The sequence below is a fragment of the Orbicella faveolata genome, unplaced genomic scaffold (assembly GCF_042242905.1).
Source record: "Orbicella faveolata isolate gen_17 unplaced genomic scaffold, um_ofav_v1 contig_3, whole genome shotgun sequence".
Classification (NCBI taxonomy): domain Eukaryota; kingdom Metazoa; phylum Cnidaria; class Anthozoa; order Scleractinia; family Merulinidae; genus Orbicella; species Orbicella faveolata.
This window is the reverse complement of record NW_028301558.1, coordinates 3,719,756-3,743,518: the sequence shown is the minus strand read 5'-3', so window position 1 is coordinate 3,743,518 and position 23,763 is coordinate 3,719,756. Positions and strand designations below refer to the sequence as shown.

At 39.6% G+C, this 23,763-nt stretch overlaps 1 protein-coding gene and 1 pseudogene across 3 annotated transcripts; both read left to right on the top strand.

The window, feature by feature from the left end:
* Window positions 1-270: 270 nt before the first annotated feature.
* Window positions 271-12,162, top strand: LOC149106093 (uncharacterized; annotated as a pseudogene). The gene is made up of 8 exons (XR_016209874.1): window positions 271-379; window positions 4,484-4,867; window positions 5,388-5,600; window positions 6,386-6,535; window positions 7,518-7,697; window positions 9,322-9,525; window positions 9,918-10,061; window positions 10,549-12,162. The product of XR_016209874.1 is annotated as an uncharacterized LOC149106093 (transcript).
* Window positions 12,163-13,159: 997 nt separating this feature from the next.
* Window positions 13,160-23,416, top strand: LOC149106092 (uncharacterized). 2 transcript variants are annotated; one of them, XM_089298129.1, is made up of 5 exons: window positions 13,160-13,274; window positions 19,071-19,457; window positions 19,975-20,178; window positions 20,970-21,113; window positions 21,606-23,416. In XM_089298129.1, the coding sequence occupies exons 2-5, from the start codon at window positions 19,071-19,073 to the stop codon at window positions 21,897-21,899; spliced, it is 1,029 nt and encodes a 342-aa protein (XP_089154255.1). In that variant the 5' UTR covers window positions 13,160-13,274; the 3' UTR covers window positions 21,900-23,416. The 2 variants fall into 2 exon arrangements, with proteins under 2 accessions (XP_089154255.1, XP_089154254.1); XM_089298128.1 differs by lacking the exon at window positions 13,160-13,274 and adding an exon at window positions 15,007-15,300.
* The last annotated feature ends 347 nt before the right edge of the window (window positions 23,417-23,763 follow it).

Sequence of the window (23,763 nt, the reverse complement as noted above, 5' to 3'; positions counted from 1 at the left end):
GTATAATTTGATTCGAAACTCAATTTGCGAAGTACAGTAAACCTGTCATCTCGCAAAGTCTTCCGCTCGGCCGAACGTACTCAAAAAGAATTTAAAAGGCGAAATACTCCCGAAATAAGGTAAGAATATTACATCAGTGGCATTGCAAGCAATGACTTTCTCAAGCGAATTGAAAACATTTACACTTTTACGGCCCTTGTTACGAAACTAATGTTTCGAGACCACAGCGATTTGCTAGCCTGTATCATTTATAATTCGAAGTAACATTCGTTTCTGGCGACCCAGATTTCTTAATATTTTATCAACTTCTTTCTCCAGGAGTATTTTTTACCCATTTCAAACTATTCTTACAGTCGAACCTCTCCTTATGGACACCTCGGTAAGCTACCACCTCTGTATACGAACAATTCGCTTGATCTCGGATAAACAGCGCAGAATTTATTTCTGCGGGAACAAAGGTCCTGCCCAGCATTGGTGCCCGTTTTAAACTGGTTCGACTGTATATTTAAAATGGTTTAAAACTGCTGTTTCCTGTAGCATCGGTGGGTTAAATTGCTCTACTAAAATGTAGTGCATTTTCATTCCTCGTGATATATATTGCACTAATTCTCGAAGCAGTTAGAGATAATTATCGATTGTATATTTTGTACAGTCAACTCTCTCTTAACGAACACCTCTATAAGACGGACACCTGGTGCTGGTCCCGGCCGTATCTCGGTCATTTTACTATCCCCAAACTCTCTATAAGACGGTCACCTCCATAAGACGGACAACGGACAATTTGAAATCGTCAACGGACAATTGTGAGGTCCTGAATGTGGGCATGTACTAAAACCCGAAACAACGAAACGAAACCACCGAAACGAAACTACCGAAACCACCGAAACTACCGAAACCACCGAAACGAGCGAAACGAGCGAAACGAGCGAAACGAGTAAAATAACAAGTAAACAAATGAAAAAGTTCAAAAAGAAAAAAAAACAGCCTTAATCTCTGGCACGTTACTATGGCAGCCTGATCTCGTACCCAGATCCTGCTCTTAAGCCACATGTGTGACATCGTGGCATCACAAACCTGAAAGGTGGATGAACGCAAGCGTGTTGAGCAGTAAGACATCGAGAAAAAAGTAGGTATTTTCACATGTTGAATGGTATTCTAGCTAAAACAAGAAATCTAATTTCAAAGAAAGGTTTTCTGGTCGTACTTTTATTTATTTACTTACTATTTTACTCGTTTCGGTGGTTTCGCTTGTTTCGGTGGTTTCGTTTCGGTCGTTTCGGTCGTTTCGTTTCGGTGGTTTCGTTTCGTTGCTTCGGGTTTTAGTACATGCCCTGAATGGGACCGCAAATTACGATTTAGGGAAGAAAAATTCTTAAATCACCAAGTACGTGACCCAGACGTTTAATTGACAGCTCTTATCTTGTCGGCGAAATACATACAACACAAGTTAAAATTAAATCAGTCATTGTCCCATTCAAGGCCAATTCTTAATTACCAAGTACGTGACTCTTTTTAGCACCAGACGTTTAATTGACAGCTCTTATCTTGTCGGCGAAATACCTACAATACAAGTTAAAATTAAATCAGTCATTGTCCCATTCAAGGCCAAGATGTGGATAATAATAATGCTGAATCTGTGCACAATGAATACGCGTCTGTTTAAAGTTTGTTTTAAGTTATTTACTTGAACGAAACCTACGATTATTTTTTTGTTTTGCTATTTTTCTGGGTTTTAAGAAGGCGCATATTTCGTGAAAGATTGCGAAACTGCAATAAAAGATTTCTGAACCATGACCCGAGGGTCAACTAAACGAATCTTGTGTGAGCTTCTGTTACTGGATCTTACTGGGGCGTTCAAATACAGTTACAAATACACATCAAACACTGAACGTTTTCAGTGTTACTGATAGTCATAGATAGTGTATTAAACATGCTATCATTTTGCATAGTATATTTAAAATTACCTCTGACATTGTAAACTGAACCGAATAATATCAGCAAATCTCTGAACTGCTACCCTCTAAACGGGAGCAAAAACAAAAACATCACGCGTTGCGCCGTGCCAACCCTCACAACTCTGTGAAAGTGCAAAGTCGCACAAGTACAAACACTCAGTACTTGCATTATTAGGCGTTCATTTTCGCGCCCGCCTTTGCGCAAAAAAGAACGCTTGGCTCTAGCTAGCTTATAACTTGCCCTTTCAGTATTTTCTTTTTGTGTCTTATCTCTTTTTATTTCAAACTCGATTCTGCATCATGTGTCAAAACAGAAATACGAATTGGAATTTGGTGTTTGATTTCTTACCAACATGTTAGAAATGAGATATGAATTATAAACGTTAACATTTCCATCGGCTGATACTTGCGACGAAAAGGACCCCTTCTGCCAACTGAACCAAGAGCAAGTAATCGAAAAGAGAAACAGAGTTGATTTTAAGCCGGAGGAGGCAAAGACTTCTCAATAAAAGAGTTCGAAATATCCAATAGTAAATGGCTGCAGTGAAAATGGGTTTGAGTTCAAAATAGAGAGGAGATCCAAAGAACGGAACTCGATTTAGCAGGGTCCGACCACAGCTTTATTGATGCTTCAGTGCTCGTGTTTAAAATAGTCTCAGTAAAACTGTGTTTATATTGTGATAATTTCTTGTTCTACTATTAGTATAGGTAATCAGACGGTTTCGAGTTCAATTTCGAATTAATTTGCATGAGTGAGTTTTTCAAAAAGTTGAAATTGCAAGAGCCGCTTCGGCGAGTGTAATTTCAGCTTTTTGAAAAACTCACAAGTGCGAATTAATTCCAAATTGAATGAGAAAAACCGTATGATTACTTATTAATAATATAAACATGAAAAAATTTGCGCGGAGCAAGTGCCGGAAGACCTTTCTTGAAACCATTTTTTCAAAGTTTCCACACAAAATTTTCGTCATCATTTTACGTAATATCACTGGCTTGGAAAATTCCTATTGTCTTTCAGCCAATCATAATCCAGAATTACGATGTGCAATTTGCACTGGTGTTGCACTTTTTGCACCGGTGTTACACTTTTTGCACTGGTGTTATACTTGAACTGCACTGCTCTCAGCCAATCACAATCGAGTAATTTTTTCATGTATATTATTAATAAAGAAAATGAAACGAAAACGGTACGCCAGCATGTGCTGATGCATGCGTTTTGACTCTCTTTCATTTTTCTTTGTAAAATAAATTATGAAAGAATTTTTGGCATTTCACTGCTTCCATAAAATGAATCTTGGTTGATATCGCATGATTTCTAATCTAAAACATTTCACCTTTGTGACCTCTGGTCTGCTCTTGATAACGAAATATTCAACTGGAAACGGGAGTGAAACAGGGAGAAAAAGAATTGGGAGGAGTGTGACAACAGGGCAGTGGTGGCATTGGCAAAATCTTTTTTGTTGTTCTGTTCCATGAAATAGAGTCAAAACTCTTGAATTAGTGGTGGCCGGGATGGTCAGAAGAAGAGATCTGTGTCTATCCGTCCAATTATTAACTGTTTAATTAAGTTTGCTACACGCATTCTCAAGTCACGGACACGTTTAGCCCGCGTAGCTGGCGGGATTCGCGTGAGAATGGGTTCTGCATAGGGCTTGCCACAAGTTGCTCGGCAACTTTTTGGCAACTTTTCGTATTTCGAGCAACTTTTTTTTGTTTCCAGCATGTTTTTGCATTCTAAGCAATGTCAAGTTTTCTAGATATCGGAGCAGCTTTTGTTGCTTTTATAATTGGCCATGCTTCCATGTTTTCCACTGTTTCAGTAGACAATTTGTGAATTTCTTTACTTCTTTAAAAAAAAATTTAAAATCTTTTTAAAGAATTTTTTAAAATTTTTTTTTAAGTTAAAAAAAATAAAAAGTTTTGATATTGATGCGTAGAATTTAATCATACGTATTCCGAATAAATTTATTTAACGACGCTGGTTACGATGCAAAATTGCACAAAAATGCTTAGAAATGTTACTTTTGTCGTACACATTGCATAATTTTGCATCAGACCAAATAAAAGAAGAGAGAAACAAAAAAAAAGTTTTGCTTTTTTGAGCAACTTTTGAGCGACTTTTGAATTTCTTGGAGCAACTTTTGAGCAACTTTTTGAGAAATTTCGGGCAACTTTTTGGGAAATCTCGAGCAACTTGTGGCAAGCCCTAGTTTTGCATGCCGACAAAGTAAAACAAAAGCATACACACACGAAGCAGTCCCGCCAGACACATTGATTTACATTGGAAGGTCCGATCCAGAAAGGTGCACAACCGAAACGTTTTGATTGATTGATTCCTAAGTCCGAATTAAACAACTACAGATTTTATTTTGTGCACGGTCAAGCACAAAAATGGCAGACAAAAACATAAAACAAACAAGTTCTATAATTATAAACTGTATGGTGCGTTGTAGCCTATTTAGTTTGGATAGATACAAGATATGTAATCTGAATATGTTCGTACAAGTTCACATTTTCTTTAATCTCAGATGGAAGATGACAGTCCAACTCAACTTCTGGTTACCCAAACAACTCAAGCTCAGGCACCTCCTGGTCAGCCAGTGATATCTCAACAAGTCCGTCCCGGACAACCAATCATGTACCAGATGCAGCCCGGCCAACAACAACCGGTTTTTGTTCAGGCTCCTGCCGGTCAGCCAGCCGTTACAGCAGATGGGCAGCCTATTCAGTATTATTATGTCCCCGTGACGCAACCAATGCAACCTGGTCAACAGGGACAGCCAGTACAACCGGTGCAACCGGTTTACGTTCAACAAGTACAGCCTCAACAACAGGCTGGACAGGGTCTGGGTCTCACTATTGACACAGATTTTCTCAAGAGCCCTCTGTGCTACATTAAAATAGCAGAATTTGTGAGTATCGCATTTCCGTCTACTTTCGAGTAGAGAAAATAAGAAGACAAGCACGGAAAGTCCTAATTTCAAGGACTCTTCGCATAATCCAACTTGACTTGAGAACTTTCGGGGCGAGAAGACGGTTAACTAGAAAACTAGGTTAACTTTGATGATTGGTTATTTTTGTGTCTTGTGATTTAAAAAACAGCAGCCTTATTTTTGCGTGCCGTTTCGAATTTATTTTAAAAATGACTTTCTCCGCAGCTCAAATTTAACATCTTTTATAAACTCACTTGCATTATCATAGCTAAGATGGATGGGCTCGCTTATGTACAGTTCACGTAAGAGATACCAAAAGCAGTACCCCCGATGCCCTCCGTTTCTCTCATCTTCTTTCTTTACCTCTCCCCCATCTTGAAAACTCTACGATCGCGGTATGAGCAGAGCAACAAACTCGTCTTTGGCCAATTTGCCAACTCAGTGAAAATGTCTGCTGTCATTCCTTTCAAGTCATATATTGAAATATCCGGTTTTGTAGGTTGTGCTGCTCGGCGCATAGGCAAGTATCCTCAGGTACTTTGATGATCTAGAAGACTTTTTAGACACAAAAGCGGTGGATGATGGAAAAGCTAGCTTCTTCAAAGGCATCACAATTTTCTGTTGGGTCATGGTCATCCTCTACTTGATAATGTATACGTTGAGCTTCCCTAAGATTTGCAATTGCAAACGACCGTCCCTGTTCACTTTAGCGGTAAGTCAAAAAAAAAAAAATCTGCAAATAATTTCTAAATTTTAGATACTGATATTCGTAAGGGTTAACACACCTCCCTTTCGTTTCTGGCCCATCCACCCGTCAGTAATTGACAACCTCATTCCCAGGGTCTCTCATGTAAGGCGGAAAGATGACAGACCATGGGAACGAGGTTGACTAATTGATTATAGCCGATCGGTTAAGTATAGGCGATCGTATGAATACGAGCGCAATGAATGATTTGCCACTAATCGAATACCCGTGTTTGCGCAAAGAACTCTGGGATCGTCAGGGGGCAAACATTGTCGCTAGAAGGAAATATATAGCGAAAAGTTGTTTCGACGTCCAAAAAACGATTTTGGAGAAAGATCAACGCTTTTTCGCCGTCGTTTTATTGCAAATGAAAATCCCTGCTGTGATTGGAGCTTCCTCACTAAAAATATTTACCATGACTACTATATCTTTTTCTTAATTATTATTATGAACGCGCAAGTGTTAATTTGCACTGCAGTGCAAATTAAAATTATTGATAAATTTACCCGTTCTATGCAAATCACAATCAAGCTATTTTCTCAGTCAGGATAATGAAAGGTACTCTCTCTTGGTCATATGCAAGTTATACTTGTCTTGCACTTCGAGGAATACGCGGGGAACCAGAAAAAGGAGGGCTAAGGGGTTAAGAATATCCGTTTGCACTTAACCACCAGCTTATTTGTTTATTTCTCTCTTCACTGCACATGCAAAGACGTTAATCACTTTTTTTTTTTTTTTAATTTATTTCACAGTCTTTGATCTTCTACTTCATCATGTTTGCATTGCTGCTCGCCTGTACAGGAAACTTGGTTTCCAGGGCCGTCGACTTTGGAAAAGTCCTAAAACTGCCTTTTCTTAACAAGACAGTCAAGAAATTTGTCAACACACTCAGCGTTGCCTTGGTAAAAACAGTTACTTTTAATCATTTTTCCTGGGTGCCTAAATGCGTGGTTAGGTTAACTGTACCCCCCGCTATGAGCGGACGGAAATCAGTTAAGAAATAGCAAACATGTTCCGAGACAGTTTTGTCGAGTTTAAGGAACACGAGTGGAAGTTTGCGAGGACGAGAAATACTAAAACAATTGTTAGTTGACTCGGGCTCGGCCCTCGTCAAGTATCACGCGATAGAAATCTCGAGCTCACAATCTAATTGGTAATTAATATAAATCTTCTATTGTTCTGTCAAGAATGTAGTTCTCTGATTGGCTAGGCCGCTCACTATCTATTCCGTGATAGATAGTGAGTGGCATAGTAGTAAACGCTTGTTAACAAACTGGCCGTCGCTTCTTTGCGTTGTCGAAGTGTCTGTGAAGAAGATTTAATTAGATAAACTTTTAAACAACGAGCAGATTTATACTAAATCAATTAGATTAATCGCTTTCGAATTCTATGTGTGAAAGTTGACGAGGGCGCAGCCCTCGTCAACTATTACGCGTCAACTATCACAACAAATGTTTAGAATAAATATCAATTAACGAAAAGACATCTTCTGATATAGTTATAGTTACAATCTTGTGAATTCCCCTACATCCTGGCCAGCTCTGTACTATTTAGATGTTAAAGTATAGTAAGTAATTTACAGTGCTGTAAACTAATTCTGTAAGTAATGTTAGTACTGTAAGTAGCTTTAGTACTGTAGGAATTGTAGTTGTTGCAAGACAATTAAAAAATAAAGAAAAAGAATTCAATGGAAAAAAAAAATTACGCGGTAGAAATGATCACTCGGTAGTAATCTCAAGCTCATGATTTAATTGTTAAGGAAAAATACGGCTTTTAGCCTGATAACGTACCTACGAACCTCATACATTGGCTTTTCTATCTTATTGTGATATTTACAAGCTGTTTCTCTTGCTAACATTACTCCGTTTCCTTCATCTTTGACAGGCCTTTGGATTTTTATCCTGCATAGCGTTCGTCGTTGATATGATTCTGAATCACAAGTTGTTTCAGAAACAGCGAGCACAGGAAATGCCCCCTGAGCAAGGACCTCCCCAGCGACGAGCCTGGGATGTCAACACCGAGTACATACGATCCCCGCTGTTTTATGTGAAGTTGGCAGAAATGGTAAGCCTTTCAAAAGTAGCTTTAACGTTGTCAGTTTTCCTCGGATAACTGACAAAACAAGCAGTGAGGGGTACTTTTTAGGGAAAAGCACTAATCTGAACACAGTTCGCAAAATTTAAAATGACGGCATGTAGATTTGTCTTTTGATCGCGATACGATTGTGGCCAGTGCTGATTGTTGCCAAGTGGCTGAATGACTGGCTGGCTGATTGACTGAATGACTGACTGACTGACTGACTGACCGACTGACTGACTGACTGACGGACTGACGGACTGACGGACTGACGGACTGACGGACTGACGGACTGACGGGCTGACGGGCTGACTGACTGACTGACTGACTGACTGACCAAATTCTTAAAGAGCTAAATGTATCTTCTATTACCAGTTTGTCTAGCGATACCAATAAACCATTGACTATTCTTCGATAGCCAACTCAATATTCGAAAATTACTCTTAATTTCGGCATGAGTGCCCAAAACGGTTGGTTTAAACGGCTAGCGCTTGGCTTGCGAGAGACAAATCATCGTTTTTTCCTCGGGAATGAGTACCGGGACACAACATTTTTTTTTGTTTAGTTTGCATGCAGAGATCACCTTCCTTCTATACAGTGAAGGTTATATTCTATACAGTGAAAATTATCACGGAAAATGAGAGCATAGCTAGCACTCGTAAAAGATAATATGTGGGGCCCCAGAACACTGCGTGCTTGGAGGTATTAAATCCCTGTCGACTAAATATGAGTGCCTTTATCGCGAAACGTACATCAAATTGCTCCTTGACATTGATGTAACACACCATTGTTGTACAGTAAAAACTCGCATAAAAGAACAAGTGGATTAAGAACACTCAGGCGGAAATTTGGTTAAAAAGGTACCATATACATAAGAACACATTCAGCCTGAAAGATGAAAATTGTTCTCATATAAATTTGGTTGCCAGTTAGATTAGAATAACCTACTAGGGTACAGTATTAAGTACAGTACTGAGTAGATCAATATATGTGTTATCCATTAATTAATTAAAATGTTGTGCTTGCACATTGATTTCATCTGTTGGTAGTCTATGCAGTATTTTAAGAACACCTTAAGAACATTTTCAGGCTGATTTTGCAGAAAACACCTGATATATAAAAGAACAAAATCAGCCTGAAACCCTAAAACACGTATTCTTTTATGCGGGTTTTTGCTGTATTTCTCGCTTAACTTTGTCTCTATTTTTCTGCTCCTCTTCACTCTGAAAGCGTAAGGTGAATGGTTCAAATATAAACGTTTCTGAAAACGTTTCAGATAATTTCAGGAATTGTGGAGTTTATTGAAGGTCCTCCTGCTCCTAAACGAATACGGGGACCCCCCTTTTTTATTTCAAATTTTAGTTTCTCTTGATATAATATAAGCAGCCAACAGGTGAAGTTTCAAAAAGTAGTGAGTTCTATTTCGATGCAATTAACTTTATAAGGTGAGATGGATCTATAATGTCTATTAAAACAACCAGTGCACCTTCCTCGTCTCTTAGTTTAAGTGTCATTAAAAGGTTTACCATGTGCTATTTGCTCCGTGTACTTACCCATGTATTCAATTTTTATCATGTAACTCCGCTGACTCGAAATGTTTTATACCTGGCAGGCGTTGCTGTTTGCAGCATGGGTGTGTATCATAAAGTACTTTGACATGGCCATTTTTAAAATCCAGCCCCCAGCAGAAGATTCTAAAGCCGATTTCTTTAAAGGAATCACAATCTTTTCCTGGGTGATGGTCATCCTCTTGGCCTTGACGTTTGTGCTAAGTTTTGACAAGCTTTGTAGTCGATCATCTCCCTGGACTCTGACGGTACGTCATGGAACAGTCTGAGATAGAGCGGTTTTCAATTAAGTGTCGAAAGTAATAAGGCAGCTACTTTGGGTTGGTTTTACTACGGTTTAAGATTAGCTGAGTAGTCTAATTGATACGTGATTGACTTGGTTTTGGTTTTATGACACTCAATTGAAAACTGCTCTCAGTATCTTGTCACAGTTAAAACTGGTTGAACCAGCTGAAAAATGCTTTAACTTTGAACCGTCAACCAAGGCATCTCAGATAATCAAAAATCTTTCAATTAATTTAAAGCCTGGAAAAATCTTTCGATAAAACGGAGAAGAATAATTCGAAACATTTGAGTCTGAAAATAATCCAACCGTACAATTTTCTTTCTATTTAATATCGGTTTTTTCCATTGTTTGCAGACACTGCTTATCCACTTCTTCTTGTCCGTTTTATTGATCGCTTGCTGTGGAAACATGACATCACACGCCATCGACTATGGAAAGGCGTACAAGAATGTGTACAAGACATACAAGCCCAACGTGTTAGCCCTTCTGTTTGGGCTGGTAAGTAGAATTCAATTGTACTGTTACAATGGCCTATTCAGTTGTAAATTGTAACTTTGCCTCATCAGCACTGGTCAAGAAGCCATGGGACGGCCTCTCCTATATGGTCCTTTAAAAAAAAAAATCAGATTTATTTATTTAACGCAAAGAGTCTTACTTATTTATATATTTATTTATTTATTTTACATATTTATTTATAGAACGTAATTCATTTATTTAACGTAAATAGTCGACTACGTATTCTTTCCAGTTTTCAGCAGGAAATTCCTCAAAGACAGTTCACCTAACTGGGTTGCTATTCTTCTATTCAAGAACTCTTTTTGGACAAAAATGCATGGAAATTAACAAAGCCTCCGTCCCAACTAATTCCCTTACCCTGTAGCACCTGTCGGAACAATTACTCTTTTCTTTGATTAAGAGAAATACTTACTTGATCACAGTTAGTCAGAGTTTTAAAAATGTCCGCTCATTCTTGGTGTTTTGACAGGGGTTCGGTTACATTTCCTGGATAATTTTCATTGTGGACATCTACCTTCTTTACAAGTTGTACAGGCAGCAAAGGGTTGAGGAGGTTGGTCACCCACAGCAAGCAGGCCAGCCAGGCGTCATCCAACAGCCCGCTGTGGTTATTGTTCCACAAGGCGCGAAACAGCAAGTCTACCAACCGCCTACACATCCGGGACAGCAGCCAGTACAATATCCGGGACAACAGCCTGTCCTGATGGGAATGCCTCCGCCGGCTTACCGTCAACAGCTTCCACAAGGAGAGACCCAGAAATAAAATATCACATTGCATGCTGCCGAATTATGCGAAATCCGCCATATGCGTTAAAATCTAGTTCTATTATAACTTAAAAGCATCCAGTGTATAGAAACGATGCCGTAAAAGAGAAATTAATTTTCAGCTTTTAGCATTTTTACAACCCGCATCATACAGATCAACAACAGATAGTCACTCAAAGCACTATGGCTGCCATACCATGACAAATATTGTCATTATATATATATGCCAATGCTGTGCAAATGTTGGAGCATTTGACGTTTGTAGGAAGAATAGCTCAGCTGCTTTGTAAATCGGAACAATACGTTAAGAGAAGTTTTGGTAAATGTTGTGTATTGCATCAGTGTGATTAGTCATATGAAGTTCTTTTGCCTTCAGATCTGCAAGTGGTTAGAATACAGAGGTTTGCTTTAATTAAACAGAAAGAAAGCAGGCTACAAACACTGATTAGCATCCGATGGAACCTGTAGAAAGAAACTTGAGACGCGGCTCTATTGGGCTAAGGAGACGTCTCGTCTCTGATAGCACAGTTTAACTTTGAATGAATGATTAATATTCTTAGCGTAGCTTTTGCAGAAATCATTGATTTTATCTAATTTATTTTGTTGGATTTTTGCAAGTAGTTTTCTTGTAGTTTTATTTTACTCAGAAAATTTAGATTAAACCTGTGAAGGAGACGAATCTGGTCGAAGCCCGATTTAATTTTTTGACCCCTAAAAGAGACCATTTTAAACAGAGCAGATAATTACGGGCATCGAATACGCTCATCAGTACATAATTTTTAAAAGTTGCTTGTATAATTGATCTAAAACACCAACATAACATGACAGTTAGTTCTGAATTCCTCCGAGCGATCAGAGAAGTTAAAATTATGCCAATTAAAGGAGAGGTGAGGAGAATATGACTGTACTTCTCGCCGCTAGATCGTTCTTCGTTCGTGTGTTCGTGTCGTAAGCTAAGGAAAAGTCTAGTTTCTTTAATTATTCTTTTTTAATAGCTCCCTTAGTTGAAAAACATCAGCGTCCTTTTGCATATTAAAATTAATTGATTATCTGGGCTTAGTTACGTGATTAATCACACCATCAAACTAAGTTTCCTATGATAGTTATTTTATAGCAAGTGTTATTTCAATATGGTCAGGGGTTCATATGGAATAGTATCCTTCTGGACTTCAAATTGACAAAGTTATTTTGCTTTCAAACTTTTTTTAGTGGAAAGGATACTGGGAACATTTTTATATATTATTGCTTTTAAAATAAGTAGAACTATTAGCCATTGCTGTTATATTCAAACAAGCTCTGTTTACCAGTGTTTTTCCTGCATTTTGTCAGTCATGTTTCAAATGATATCGGGTACTTCCAGAATCATTGGGTTGGGGTGTGCGGCCCGCTTCCCAAAACCCTTACCATATTTATGACCAAAGTTTGCGACTTTCTCTACCCTGTTTATGACCTTTCCAAAACTTTGAAACCCTACTTTTGACCGTTGCGGCTGGCACAGTTGCCCTAAACATAATTTATGAAGGACTTTTGTTGATGGTCTTACAGATATTGATGAAAAAAAATAGCTTCTTCTAAAAAATTCAAGACTAGACAGGCAAAGCCATGCCCTGTTTATGACCTAAACGGCCAAAATCAATACCCTATTTATGACCAAAACGGGCGAAAAATCATACCCTTTGGGGCTGCACATCCTATATAGGCCATATAAGGGAGTACCACCCCCCCCGGGAGGATGTAGGTAGGCTGAGCAAGCTATGATGAGATGCGTGTTGTAACGGTTTTACCAAGAAACATGAAGAGGCTTCTGACTTTGATGTCTCGTTTTTTAGCGCATTAGCTGACAGCAAGGCAACACTTTCAAGTATAATTTGATCCGTAACTCAAACCCGGAGGGAGTACTCCCAGAAAAATCGGGTGGGGGTGTGCGGCCCACTTCCCAAAACCCTTACGCTATTTATGACCAAAATCTGCGATATTCCCTACCCTATTTATTACCTGACCAAATATTCGAAACCCTATTTACCCTGTTTCAGACCTGCGTTATGATAAGTTCCCTAGTTCAGACCAATCTTAAATTACCGTAAACATAATTTTTGACGGGCTTTTGTTGATTTTCTTTTCGATAATGACGCAAAAGTGGCTTCTTTTCAAAAACATACCCATATCAAGGCTAGAGTGCAAAAACCATACCCTATTTATGACCAAAATGACCAAAATCAGCTAAAATCGATACCCTGTTTTTGACCAAAACAGCTGAAAAACCATATCCTTTGGGGCCGCACGTACCTATATAGCCCATGTAAGGGAGTACCCTCCCCCTCCCCCGGAAGCTCAAACTGCAAAGTACAGTAAACCTGTCATCTCGAAAAGTCTTCTGCTCGGCCGAACTTCTCAAAAAGAATTCAACAGGCGAAATAATCCCGAAATAAGGTAAGAATATTACATCAGTGGCATTGCAAGCAATGACTTTCTCAAGCGAATTGAAAACATTTACACCTCTAATGGCCCTTGTTACGAAACTAATGTTTCGAGACCACAGCGATTTGCTAGGCTGTATCATTTATAATTCGAAGTAACTTTGGGTGTCTTGAAAACCAGAATAGCGAATAGCGAATAGTCGCGAATAGCGAATAGCGAATGGTCCCGAATAGTGCGAATAGCGGCGAACAGTCACGAAAAGTGGCGAAAAGTGATGAATAGTCATCAATAGTCACCGCTTTAGATCTAATATCCTGCGTTAATTAATTATCCAAATAAGCAACAGAATTTCAGTGAATTTATTACCTTTTCTTCTCCGGACTCCGGCTAAGGCTGTCCATCGCCGACATTAAGAAAACAGAAAACACAAGGATAACCTAATAAAGACGTATTTAGGCTTTTGCAGCGGTTAACACAGAAGAAATTACGTTTAGAAACACCTTTTGTCCTGATAAGCGTAGTGCTTTTTAGCGGGAAAATCCCATCCTAAGTTGCTACGAGGTTGACTGCGAGATACTGGGTACCCTATTTGCTACTATTTGCCACTATTTGTCACTATTTGCCACTATTCGCCACTATTCGAGACTGTTCGCCACTATTCGCACTATTCGTACTATTCGCTGATCGCTATTCGCGACTATTCCAGACACCCAAGGAACATTCGTTTCTGGCGAGTACTAGATGAAGGATTCGACAAATACCGGCAGCGTTGCTCGCCTCGCCGCGCAACGCTGCCAGTTTGTGTCGAATCCATCTACTACTGAGGCGTGCCGCGCGCGTCCGCAAAGTTAAGCCTTCGCGGTGTGAAAACAATTTTTTGTGCACCGAAATTTCAGTCAATTAAACACGCCGCAGGGCCCGGTGTAAGATGGCCACCATCTACGATCAACGCACCCACGAGAAACTAACAAGCGATTTTATCGAAAGGAGGGTCGAGGTCGATGAATCTCTCGTAGACATAGAGGCCCGTTTGGAAGAGCTAGAAGCTTGTGACAAAATTTTAAGAAGTTTTGCTGCTTTTGGAGCGGGGTTTTTGGCTGCAAGGCTAGCTATCGGTATAACGAGGCTTGCCTTCGGTCTAGACAAAAAAAGCAATTTAAGATTCGCGCTACTTGTCTATAACAAATGGGCCGCGGTAGAAAAGGGGTGGTTGAACAGAGCAAAATGAAGCCAAAAAACCGCCAACAAAAACAGAGAAGATGCAGACATGTTGTAGTGGAATGGCATAAAAAAGCCTGTTGATAAAAAACCGCCATTATTTTTACAATCTGATTTTGTAGACGCGATGAAACAGATGAACCCACAAGAGGTCGCCAATATTCTCTTGTCAAAACAAACAGGCAAAGTTACTCGAGCATAAAATTCCTGAGCGCCCAAGAAAATCAGCGCTGGAGTTTGATTTTTTATCTTTTGAAATTTTGTTTTTAGGGCGCAAAGGAATGCAGGCTGTTAGGGCGCACAGGTATGCGATCTATTGTTTTACACGCGCATACCTATTGTTACTTCACGTAAAAAAAATAACAGGCGCGTGATATTCGTCTTTCCGTAGCAACCAACATTTAATTACTGCGACGATCTCGCGTGTAATATCGCGAACGTTTATCTGTCACTCAGGCGTGAAATATGTATTCACAAGACACGCAATCAAGTGAACACTGACAATCATGTTTTTATAATATGCAAATGAAATCGTGAATTTTCAAACGATAATTCGAACCGGCGGCAAGATCGGTTACTTTTTTTTTTTCTATATTCGGATTCAACGTTGCCGCGGATATTTTTCTCCAGTTCGTCAACATCAACAAGCTTTCCGCTTGACGGTTGGCGAGGCAGCTTGGCTCGGACTTGTTCTTTCCGGACGTTGTACTGCTGAAACTCGGAAAGAATGATGTCAAACTCGTGGGCAGACACGGCGTTGTTATTCAAAGCTTTGGATAATAGTCTGCTGACTGTGTCACGTTTGGCGACGGCGAGCGTGGTAATGTCTTGATGCTTTTTAATTTTTGCCTCAAGTTTCCTGCTGGCGATTAGGGACTTTAAGCAGCGGGAACGCGGACGGGGACGGGGACGCCGAAACCTGTGAGAAGGCTGGGGAGAGAAGGCCGTTGTGGCGGTGTCACAGTGATTTGGGTATCCCCGTGTTTTGGGTACCCCCGTACCCAAATCCCTAGTGTTTTGGGTACCCAAAACACTGAAAGTGTTAAATACCACAGACTGGGGCAAGTGAAATCATGCATAATTCTGCTCAAAAACCATTTATATTCTTACGAAGCTTTGTCTCAATAAGTAAAAGCTTTCTTAATCTTGATATAAACACAGAACGTCGCTGAAAATAGTCGCAATTTATAACAGACTGTCCGATCCTAGTCCGCATTTATAACGACATACAAAACCGTATTCACGCGCCAAAGCTCCCTGTATGAATATGCGCTTAGTGCCTATCGATAATCCCTGAAATGCACGTCATTTTAAACAAGAAAGGCGCATTCTAAACCTCGGATAGTTCGGCCATTGAATAACATCAATATGCGAGCGGGCACACTGAGATACGGCCGTCACGCAACATGCCGGTCTCAAGCTGTGACTGACCTCTGTGTATGTTGCCTGTCTGAAATAAACTTTGTCTCAGACTTGTTTATTTATCGCTCTTTCCTTGATTATCTCTCCTATTACTTCCCTTTGCAATGTGCCTGCTTCTTATTGTTTCTTTAATTTAGGGTAGCCAAATCTAAAAGGCAAAGCAAACTTACAAAGACGAAAGTAATTCTAATGAGGAAAGGACTAGATCAAAATGCTGAACTGTAAGGGATACCCAAATCCCTAGTGATATTGGTATCCCTTTCTAGGGTGTTTGTTTGTTATCGTTTCTTTACTTCAGGCAGCCAAATCGACCGAAGATTAAAAAGGCAAAGCAAATTTTTAAAGGCGAAAGGCCTTGAAGGGGAGAAAGGACAAGAAATGTGAAAAATTAAGGGATACCCAAATCCCTAGTGATATGGGTATCCCCTTGCAATATGTTTATTTCTTATCGTTTCTTTAATTCAGGGTAGCCAAATCAACAGAAGATAAAAAAGCAAAGAAAACTTGCGAATACGAAAGTCATTCCAATGAGGAAAGGTCTAGAAATGCTAAAACGTAAGGGATACCCAAATCCCTAGTGATATGGGTATCCCCTTGCAATATGTTTATTTCTTATCGTTTCTTTAATTCAGGGTAGCCAAATCGACCGAAGATAAAAAGGCAAAGCAAACTTGCAAAGACGAAAGTCATTCCAATGTGGAAAGGACTAGAAATGCTAAAACTTAAGGGATACCCAAATCCCTAGTGATATGGGTATCCCCTTCCAATATGTTTATTTGACATTGTTTATTTAATTCAGGGTAGCCAAATCGACCGAAGATAAAAAAAAAAAGCAAAGCAAAATACAAAGACGAAAATTCCAATGAGGAACGAGGACTAGATCGAAATGCTGAAATGTAAGGGATACCCAAATCCCTAGTGATATGGGGTATCCCCTTCTCGAGTGTTTGTTTGGGGTACCCAAAACTCAGGGATACCCAAATCACTGTGACACCTGCGGGAATTCACAAACATTAGGGACTTTAAACAGCGGGAACGCGGACGGCGACGGAGACGCCGAAACCTGTGAGAAGGCTGGGGAGAGAACGCCGTTGTGGCGGCAATTCGCAAACATTACTTAAGCAGCACCGTCCGAAACCGCGGTTTCCGCACTGTCAAGCTTATTGACATTATTCGTCCTCTGTTTATCAGGATGAACTAGGGTGACTTCATTGAAAGAAGTTCGCAATCAACTCCTGATAATCACGATGAAGGTGTGTTAAACGATGACGAACTTCTACTCTTGTACGATTTAAACCCGGTCGAATGATCTCGACCAACGCTATGATTCCTTTCCTGATTTTAACTTCGATGGTTTGAAGACGACTGCCGGTCCGAATTTCGTTTCCACAAACGCAACTTGCCCCTTCTCGCTGAGCTGTGCAATGAAGTAAATGAACTTATTATCAGCAGAAGTTTAATCAGACTGGCGCGACAGATCAGTGTGCCGACTGATAAAGATCTAGGTAAACCACTGATCTTACGACTGAAAATGGAAACAGCTACGCAAGTTTTAATGGTGTCTACCCTTTTAAATGTGTTAGAATTTCACCATAATGAGCCATTTGACATTTGAGTACTTCTTGAAAGGAAAAATTTCGATTGAAATTCGTGTAAGTTGTCTTTATTTACATAAGCTTTCAAAAAGATATTTCACGGTACTCACATGTTCGCCGACCGGCTTGAGTGCAATTCAGATTTCTCGACGTTTCTTTAAAATGAAATATGTCACATAACAAGAGAAGACAAGCATTAAAGTTCCTCGAAATTAGTAACACGTTTTCAGACAACGCGAAATGAGCTTCACTCACGTCGGGCCCGAACGCAGAACGTCAACTTGTTTCCCACCAGTCATGCGCAGTGGACCTTTTGGCTTTTCCCTGATCTCATGGCGTTCCCGTCGCCGTCCGAGTTGTCTTTGTTTAAAGTCCCTAATATTCAACTGCAAACAGGAGTGAAACAGGGAGAAAAAGAATTGGGAGGAGTGTGACAACAGGGCAGTGGTGGCATTGGCAAAATCTTTTTTGTTGTACTGTTCCATGAAATTGAGTCAAAACTCTTGAATTAGTGGCGGCCGGGATGGTCAAAAGAAGAGATCTGTGTCTATCCGTCCAATTATTAACTGTTTAATTAAGTTTACTACATGCATTCTCAAGTCACGGACACGTTTAGCCCGCGTAGCTGGCGGGATTCGCGTGAGAGTGGGTTCGGCATAGGGCTTGCCACAAGTTGCTCGGCAACTTTTTAGCAACTTTTCGTATTTCGAGCAACTTTTTTGTTTCCAGCATGTTTTTGCATTTTAAGCAATTTCTAGTTTTCTAGATATCGGAGCAGCTTTTGTTGCTTTAATTGGCCATGCTTCCACATTTCCATACTTTCCAATGTTTCAGTAGACAATTTGTGAATTTCTTTAATTTTTTAAAAAAAAAAAAATTTTAATTTTTTTAAAGAATTATTTTAAATTTTTTTTTAAAGTTAAAAAAAAAATACAAAATTTTGATATTGATGCGTAGAATTTAATCATACGTATTGCGAACAAATTTTTTTAACGACGCTGGTTACGATGCAAAATTGCACAAAAATGCTTAGAAATGTTACTTTTGTTGTACAGATTGCATAATTTTGCATCAGACCAAATAAAAGAAGAGAGAGAAAAAAAAAGGTTTTGCTTTTTTTGGCAACTTTTGAGCAACTTTCGTCGCGAAGAACAACTTTTGACTTTTTTTGGAGCAACGTTTGAGCAACTTTTTGAGAAATTTCGGGCAACTTTTTGGGAAATCTCGAGCAACATGTGGCAAGCCCTAGTTTTGCATGCCGACAAAGTAAAACAAAAGCATACACACGCGAAGCAGTCCCGCCAGACACATTGATTTACATTGGAAGGTCCGATCCAGAAAGGTGCACAACCGAAACGTTTTGATTGATTGATTCCTAAGTCCGAATTAAAACACTACACATTGTACTTTGTGCACGGTCAAGCACAAGAATGGAAAACAAAAACATAAAACAAACAAGTTCTATAATTTTAAACTCTATGGTGCGTTATACAAGTAGCCTATTTGGTTTGGATAGATACAACTTTTGTAATCTGAATATGTTCGTACAAGTTCACATTTTCTTTAATCTCAGATGGAAGGTGACAGTCCAGCTCAACTTCCAGTTGCCCAATCAACTCAAGTCCAAGCTCCTCCTGGTCAGCCAGTGATATCTCAACAACAAGTCCTTCCCGGACAACCAATCATGTACCAGATGCAGCCCGGCCAACAACAACCGGTTTTTGTTCAGGCTCCTGCCGATCAGCCAGCCACTACAGCAGATGGGCAGCCTATTCAGTATTATTATGTCCCTTTGACGCAACCAATGCAACCGGGTCAACAGGGACAACCAGTACAACCGGTGCAACCGGTTTACGTTCAACAAGTACAACCTCAACAACAGGCTGGACAGGGTCTGGGTCTCACTATTGACACAGATTTTCTCAAGAGCCCTCTGTGCTACATTAAAATAGCAGAATTTGTGAGTATCGCAGTATCTACGTTCGAGTAGAGAAAATAAGAAGACAAGCACGGAAAGTCTTAACTTCAAGGACTCCGCGCATAATCCAACTTGACCTGAGAACTTGCGGGCGAGAAGACGGTTAACTAGAAAACTAGGTTAACTTTGATGATTGGTTATTTTTGTGTCTTGTGATTTAAACAACAGCAGCCTCATTTTTGCCTGCCGTTTCGAATTTATTTAAAAAATGACTTTCTCCGCAGCTCAAATTTAACATCTTTTATAAACTCACTTGCATTATCATAGCTAAGATGGATCGGCTCGCTTATGTACAGTGCACGTATGAGATACCAAAAGCAGTACCTCCGATCCGATGCCGTTTCCCTCATCTTCTTTCTTTACCTCTCGCCCATCTTGAAAACTCTACGATCGCGGTATGAGCAGAGCAACAAACTCGTCTTAGGTCAATTTGCCAACTCAGTGAAAATGTCTGCAGTCATTTCTTTCAAGTCATTTGTTGAAATATCCGGTTTTGCAGGTTGTGCTGCTCGGCGCATGGGCAAGTATCCTCAGGTACTTTGATGATCTAGAAGACTTTCTACCAGTGGATGATAAAAAAGCTAGCTTCTTCAAAGGCATCACAATTTTCTGTTGGGTCATGGTCATCCTCTACTTGATAATACATACGTTGAGCTTCCCTAAGATTTGCAATTGCAAACGACCGTCCCTGTTCACTTTAACGGTAAGTCAAAAAAAATGTGCAAATAATTTCTAAATTTTAGATACTGATATTCGTCAGGGTTAACACACCTCCCTTTCGTTGTTGACCCATTCACCCGTCAGTAATTGACAACCTCATTCCCAGGGTCTCTCATGTAAGGCGGAAAGATGACAGACCATGGGTACGAGGTTGACTAATTGATTGTAGCCGATCGGTGAATTTACACTACGAGTTATTTTCTAATAGTGGTGTAAATCCATAATTACTCGAGCTCTCATAGGATTATTCATTTACTATATGACTGAGAAAATTACTAATTATTTGAAATTGAATTGTTTTAATTTTTATGCATATAGTAATGATAAGTATTATTTTGTTGTAGAAAAGAATTTTTTCAGGATCTAACTGAAAACTTCTGCTGTGAGTGGAGCTTCGTCACTAAATTTTTTTTTTATGACTACTGTATCTTTTTCTTAATTATTATTATGCACGCGCAAGTGTTAATTTGCACGGCAGTGTAAATTCAGATAAATTTTCCCCTTCTGTGGCAACCACAATGAAGCTATTTTCTCAGTGAGGATAATGAAAGGTACTCTCTCTTGGTCATATGCAAGTTGCACTTGTCTTGCACTTCGAGGAATACGCGGGGAACCAGAAAAAAGGAGGGCTAAGGGGCGAAGAATACCCGTTCGTACTTAACCACCCGCTTATTTGTTTATTTCTCTCTTCACTGCACATGCTAAGACGTTAATCACTAATTATTATTATATATATTTTTTGTATTTCACAGTCTTTTTTTGCTTTGTTTGCAGACACTGCTTATCCAATTCTTCTTGTCCGTTTTATTGAACGTTTGCTGTGCAATCATGATATTTCATGCTATCCACTATGGAGGGGCGTACAAGGATGTGTACAAGACATACAAGCCCAACGTGTTAGCCCTTCGGATTGGGCTGGTAAGTAGAATTCAATTGTACTGTTATAATGGCCTGTTCAGTTGCAAATTGTAACTTTGCCTGTTCAGCATTGGTTAAGAAGCCACGGGACGGCCTCTCCTATATTGTCTTTCAAAAAAAAAACCAGGTTTATTTATTTAACGTAAAGAGTCTGATCTATTTATTTATTTATTTATTTTACATATTTATTTAGTGAACGTAATTTATTTATTTAACGTAAATAGCCGACTGCGTATTCTTTCCAGTTTTCAGCAGGAAATTCCTCAAAGACAGTTCACCTAACTGGGTTGCTATTCTTCTATTCAAGAACTCTTTTTGGACAAAAATGCATGGAAATTAATCAAAGCCTTCGTCCCATGGCCCAACTAATTCCCTTACCCTGTACCACCTGTCGGAACAATCACTCTTTTCTTTGATTAAGAGAAATACTTACTTGATGACAGCTATTCAGAGTTTTAAACTGATGTCCGTTCATTCTTGGTGTTTTGACAGGGGTTCGGTTACATTTCCTGGATAATTTTCATTGTGGACATCTACCTTCTTTACAAGTTGTACAGACAGCAAAGGGTAGAGGAGGTTTGTCATCCACAGCAAGCAGGCCAGCCAGGTGTCGTCCGACAGCCCGCTGTGGTTTTTCTCCCACAAGGCGCGACACAGCTGGTCTACCAACCGCCTACACATCCGGGACAGCAGCCAGTTCAATATCCGGGACAACAGCCTCTCCTGATGGGAATACCTCCGCCGGCTTACACTCAACAGCTTCCACAAGGAGAGACCCAGAAATAAAATATAACATTGCCTGCTGCCGAATTATGCGAAATCCGCCATGTGCGATGAAATCTAGCTCTATTATAACTTAAAAGCGTCCAGTGTATAGAAACAATGCTGTGAAAGAGAACTTAATTTTCAGCTTTTAGCATTTTTACAACCCGCATCATACAAGTCAGCAACAGGTAGTCACTTTAAAGCACAATGGCTGCTATACCATAACAAATATTGTCATTACATATTATCATTACATATACATGCCAATGCTGCACAAATGTTGGTCAATGTTGGAACATTTGACGTTTGTAAGCAGAATAGCTCAGCTGCTTTGCAAATCGGAACAATACGTGAAGAGAAGTCTTGGTAAATATAATGTATTACATCAGTGTGATTAGTTATATGAAGTTCTTTTGCCTTCAGATCCGCAAGTGGTTAGTATATAGAGTTTTGCTTTAATTAAACAAAAAGAAAGCAGGCTACAAACACTGATTAGCATCCGATGGAACCTGTAGAAAGAAACTTGAGAAGCGGCTCTATTGGGCTAAGGGGACGTCTCGTCTCTGATAGTACAGTTTAACTTTGAATGAATGATTAATATTCTTAGCGTAGCTTTTGTAGAAATCATCAATTTTATCAGGAGCCAAAATCGGGGACAGAGACCGTTAACGCGCGCCATTTCTAGTATTGGGGCTGTCCCTCTGATATGGGACAACTTTTCTATTTTTAGAACAAATTGCGCCATCCCGTGCGGCACACGCGCGTACCTGCTGCGAGGATTTTTGCGGATGTAGCGCGGGGAAATGGCGTCCGAAATTCCCGAAATGTTTGATGCTTTTGGCCCACAAATCAATACTTTCATGTCTGTTGGAATTTCGCTTCAGTGTTTACGTCGTAAGTTGTTCCAGTTTGAGTGAAGTAAGACAGTGTCAAATTTAGTTATGTGCTGCTTTATATCACTAACCGAGTTGTGTTCCGCAGCTTCTTTTACAAGGGCTCCACATTACTCCACTCTAAGTTTCACATATGTTGAAGATTAACAGTTTCTCCAAAACACAGCAAAACACTAGTTGGAAATATTTGGATATAGCAGCGTTTCAGGACTTCAAAGTTTCTCTCCTCTTGCCACACGCTTGCGAGGATTTTACCAGAGTCTATCTCGACCGAACAGTAAAAAAAAAAAAAAATTGCAAGTTTGCGTTTCGCCTGAATTGTAAGCAACGCTTGATGTTTTATCAAGGCCCAATAAGCGACAATAAAGTTTAAGTCTGTAGATGCTGCTCACTTTTGTTTTGTAAAAATCCAATAAATTGACTGTTGTCGATGAAGAACGATGAATAAGAGCACCCGCCGATGCGTGTTTTGTACAGTCAGTAAAACATGACAAATTGGACTTCCCCACTTTCGAGTGAAGACGTACCTCGAACTCATGTATCTCTAGTTTTTAAATATGTTTAAGGTTGATAAATGTTTAAGAACATATTAAAAGCTTAGCTGAAAATATGTGAATACAGCAGAAATATAGTAAATGGTTTGAACCCAGGAGTATCAGTAGTTCGTATAGTGTGATCGTCCGGGCGAGGGTAGTTCTGAAAAGAACTGTTGTTGGTGACTGACGTTTCGACAACCTGAGCGAAAGTCATCTTCTGAGTCAAGTGAATAGTTTTATCAGTCGATGATGTTGTAAGTCTGGTTCGTTGAACATGAGTGGTCAGTTTAGTCATGGTGGTATTGGCTGAAAGACTCGTGTAAAGTTTGTCATCAGTCATTGGCGGGTTTCGATCCGTCTATTGTTAGTCAAATTGGTCGGCTTTCTTTCAGCTTTCTTTAATCAACTCGAATAGTCACGGTACTCTAATAAAGATTTCGATTTTGTTGGTTGAGT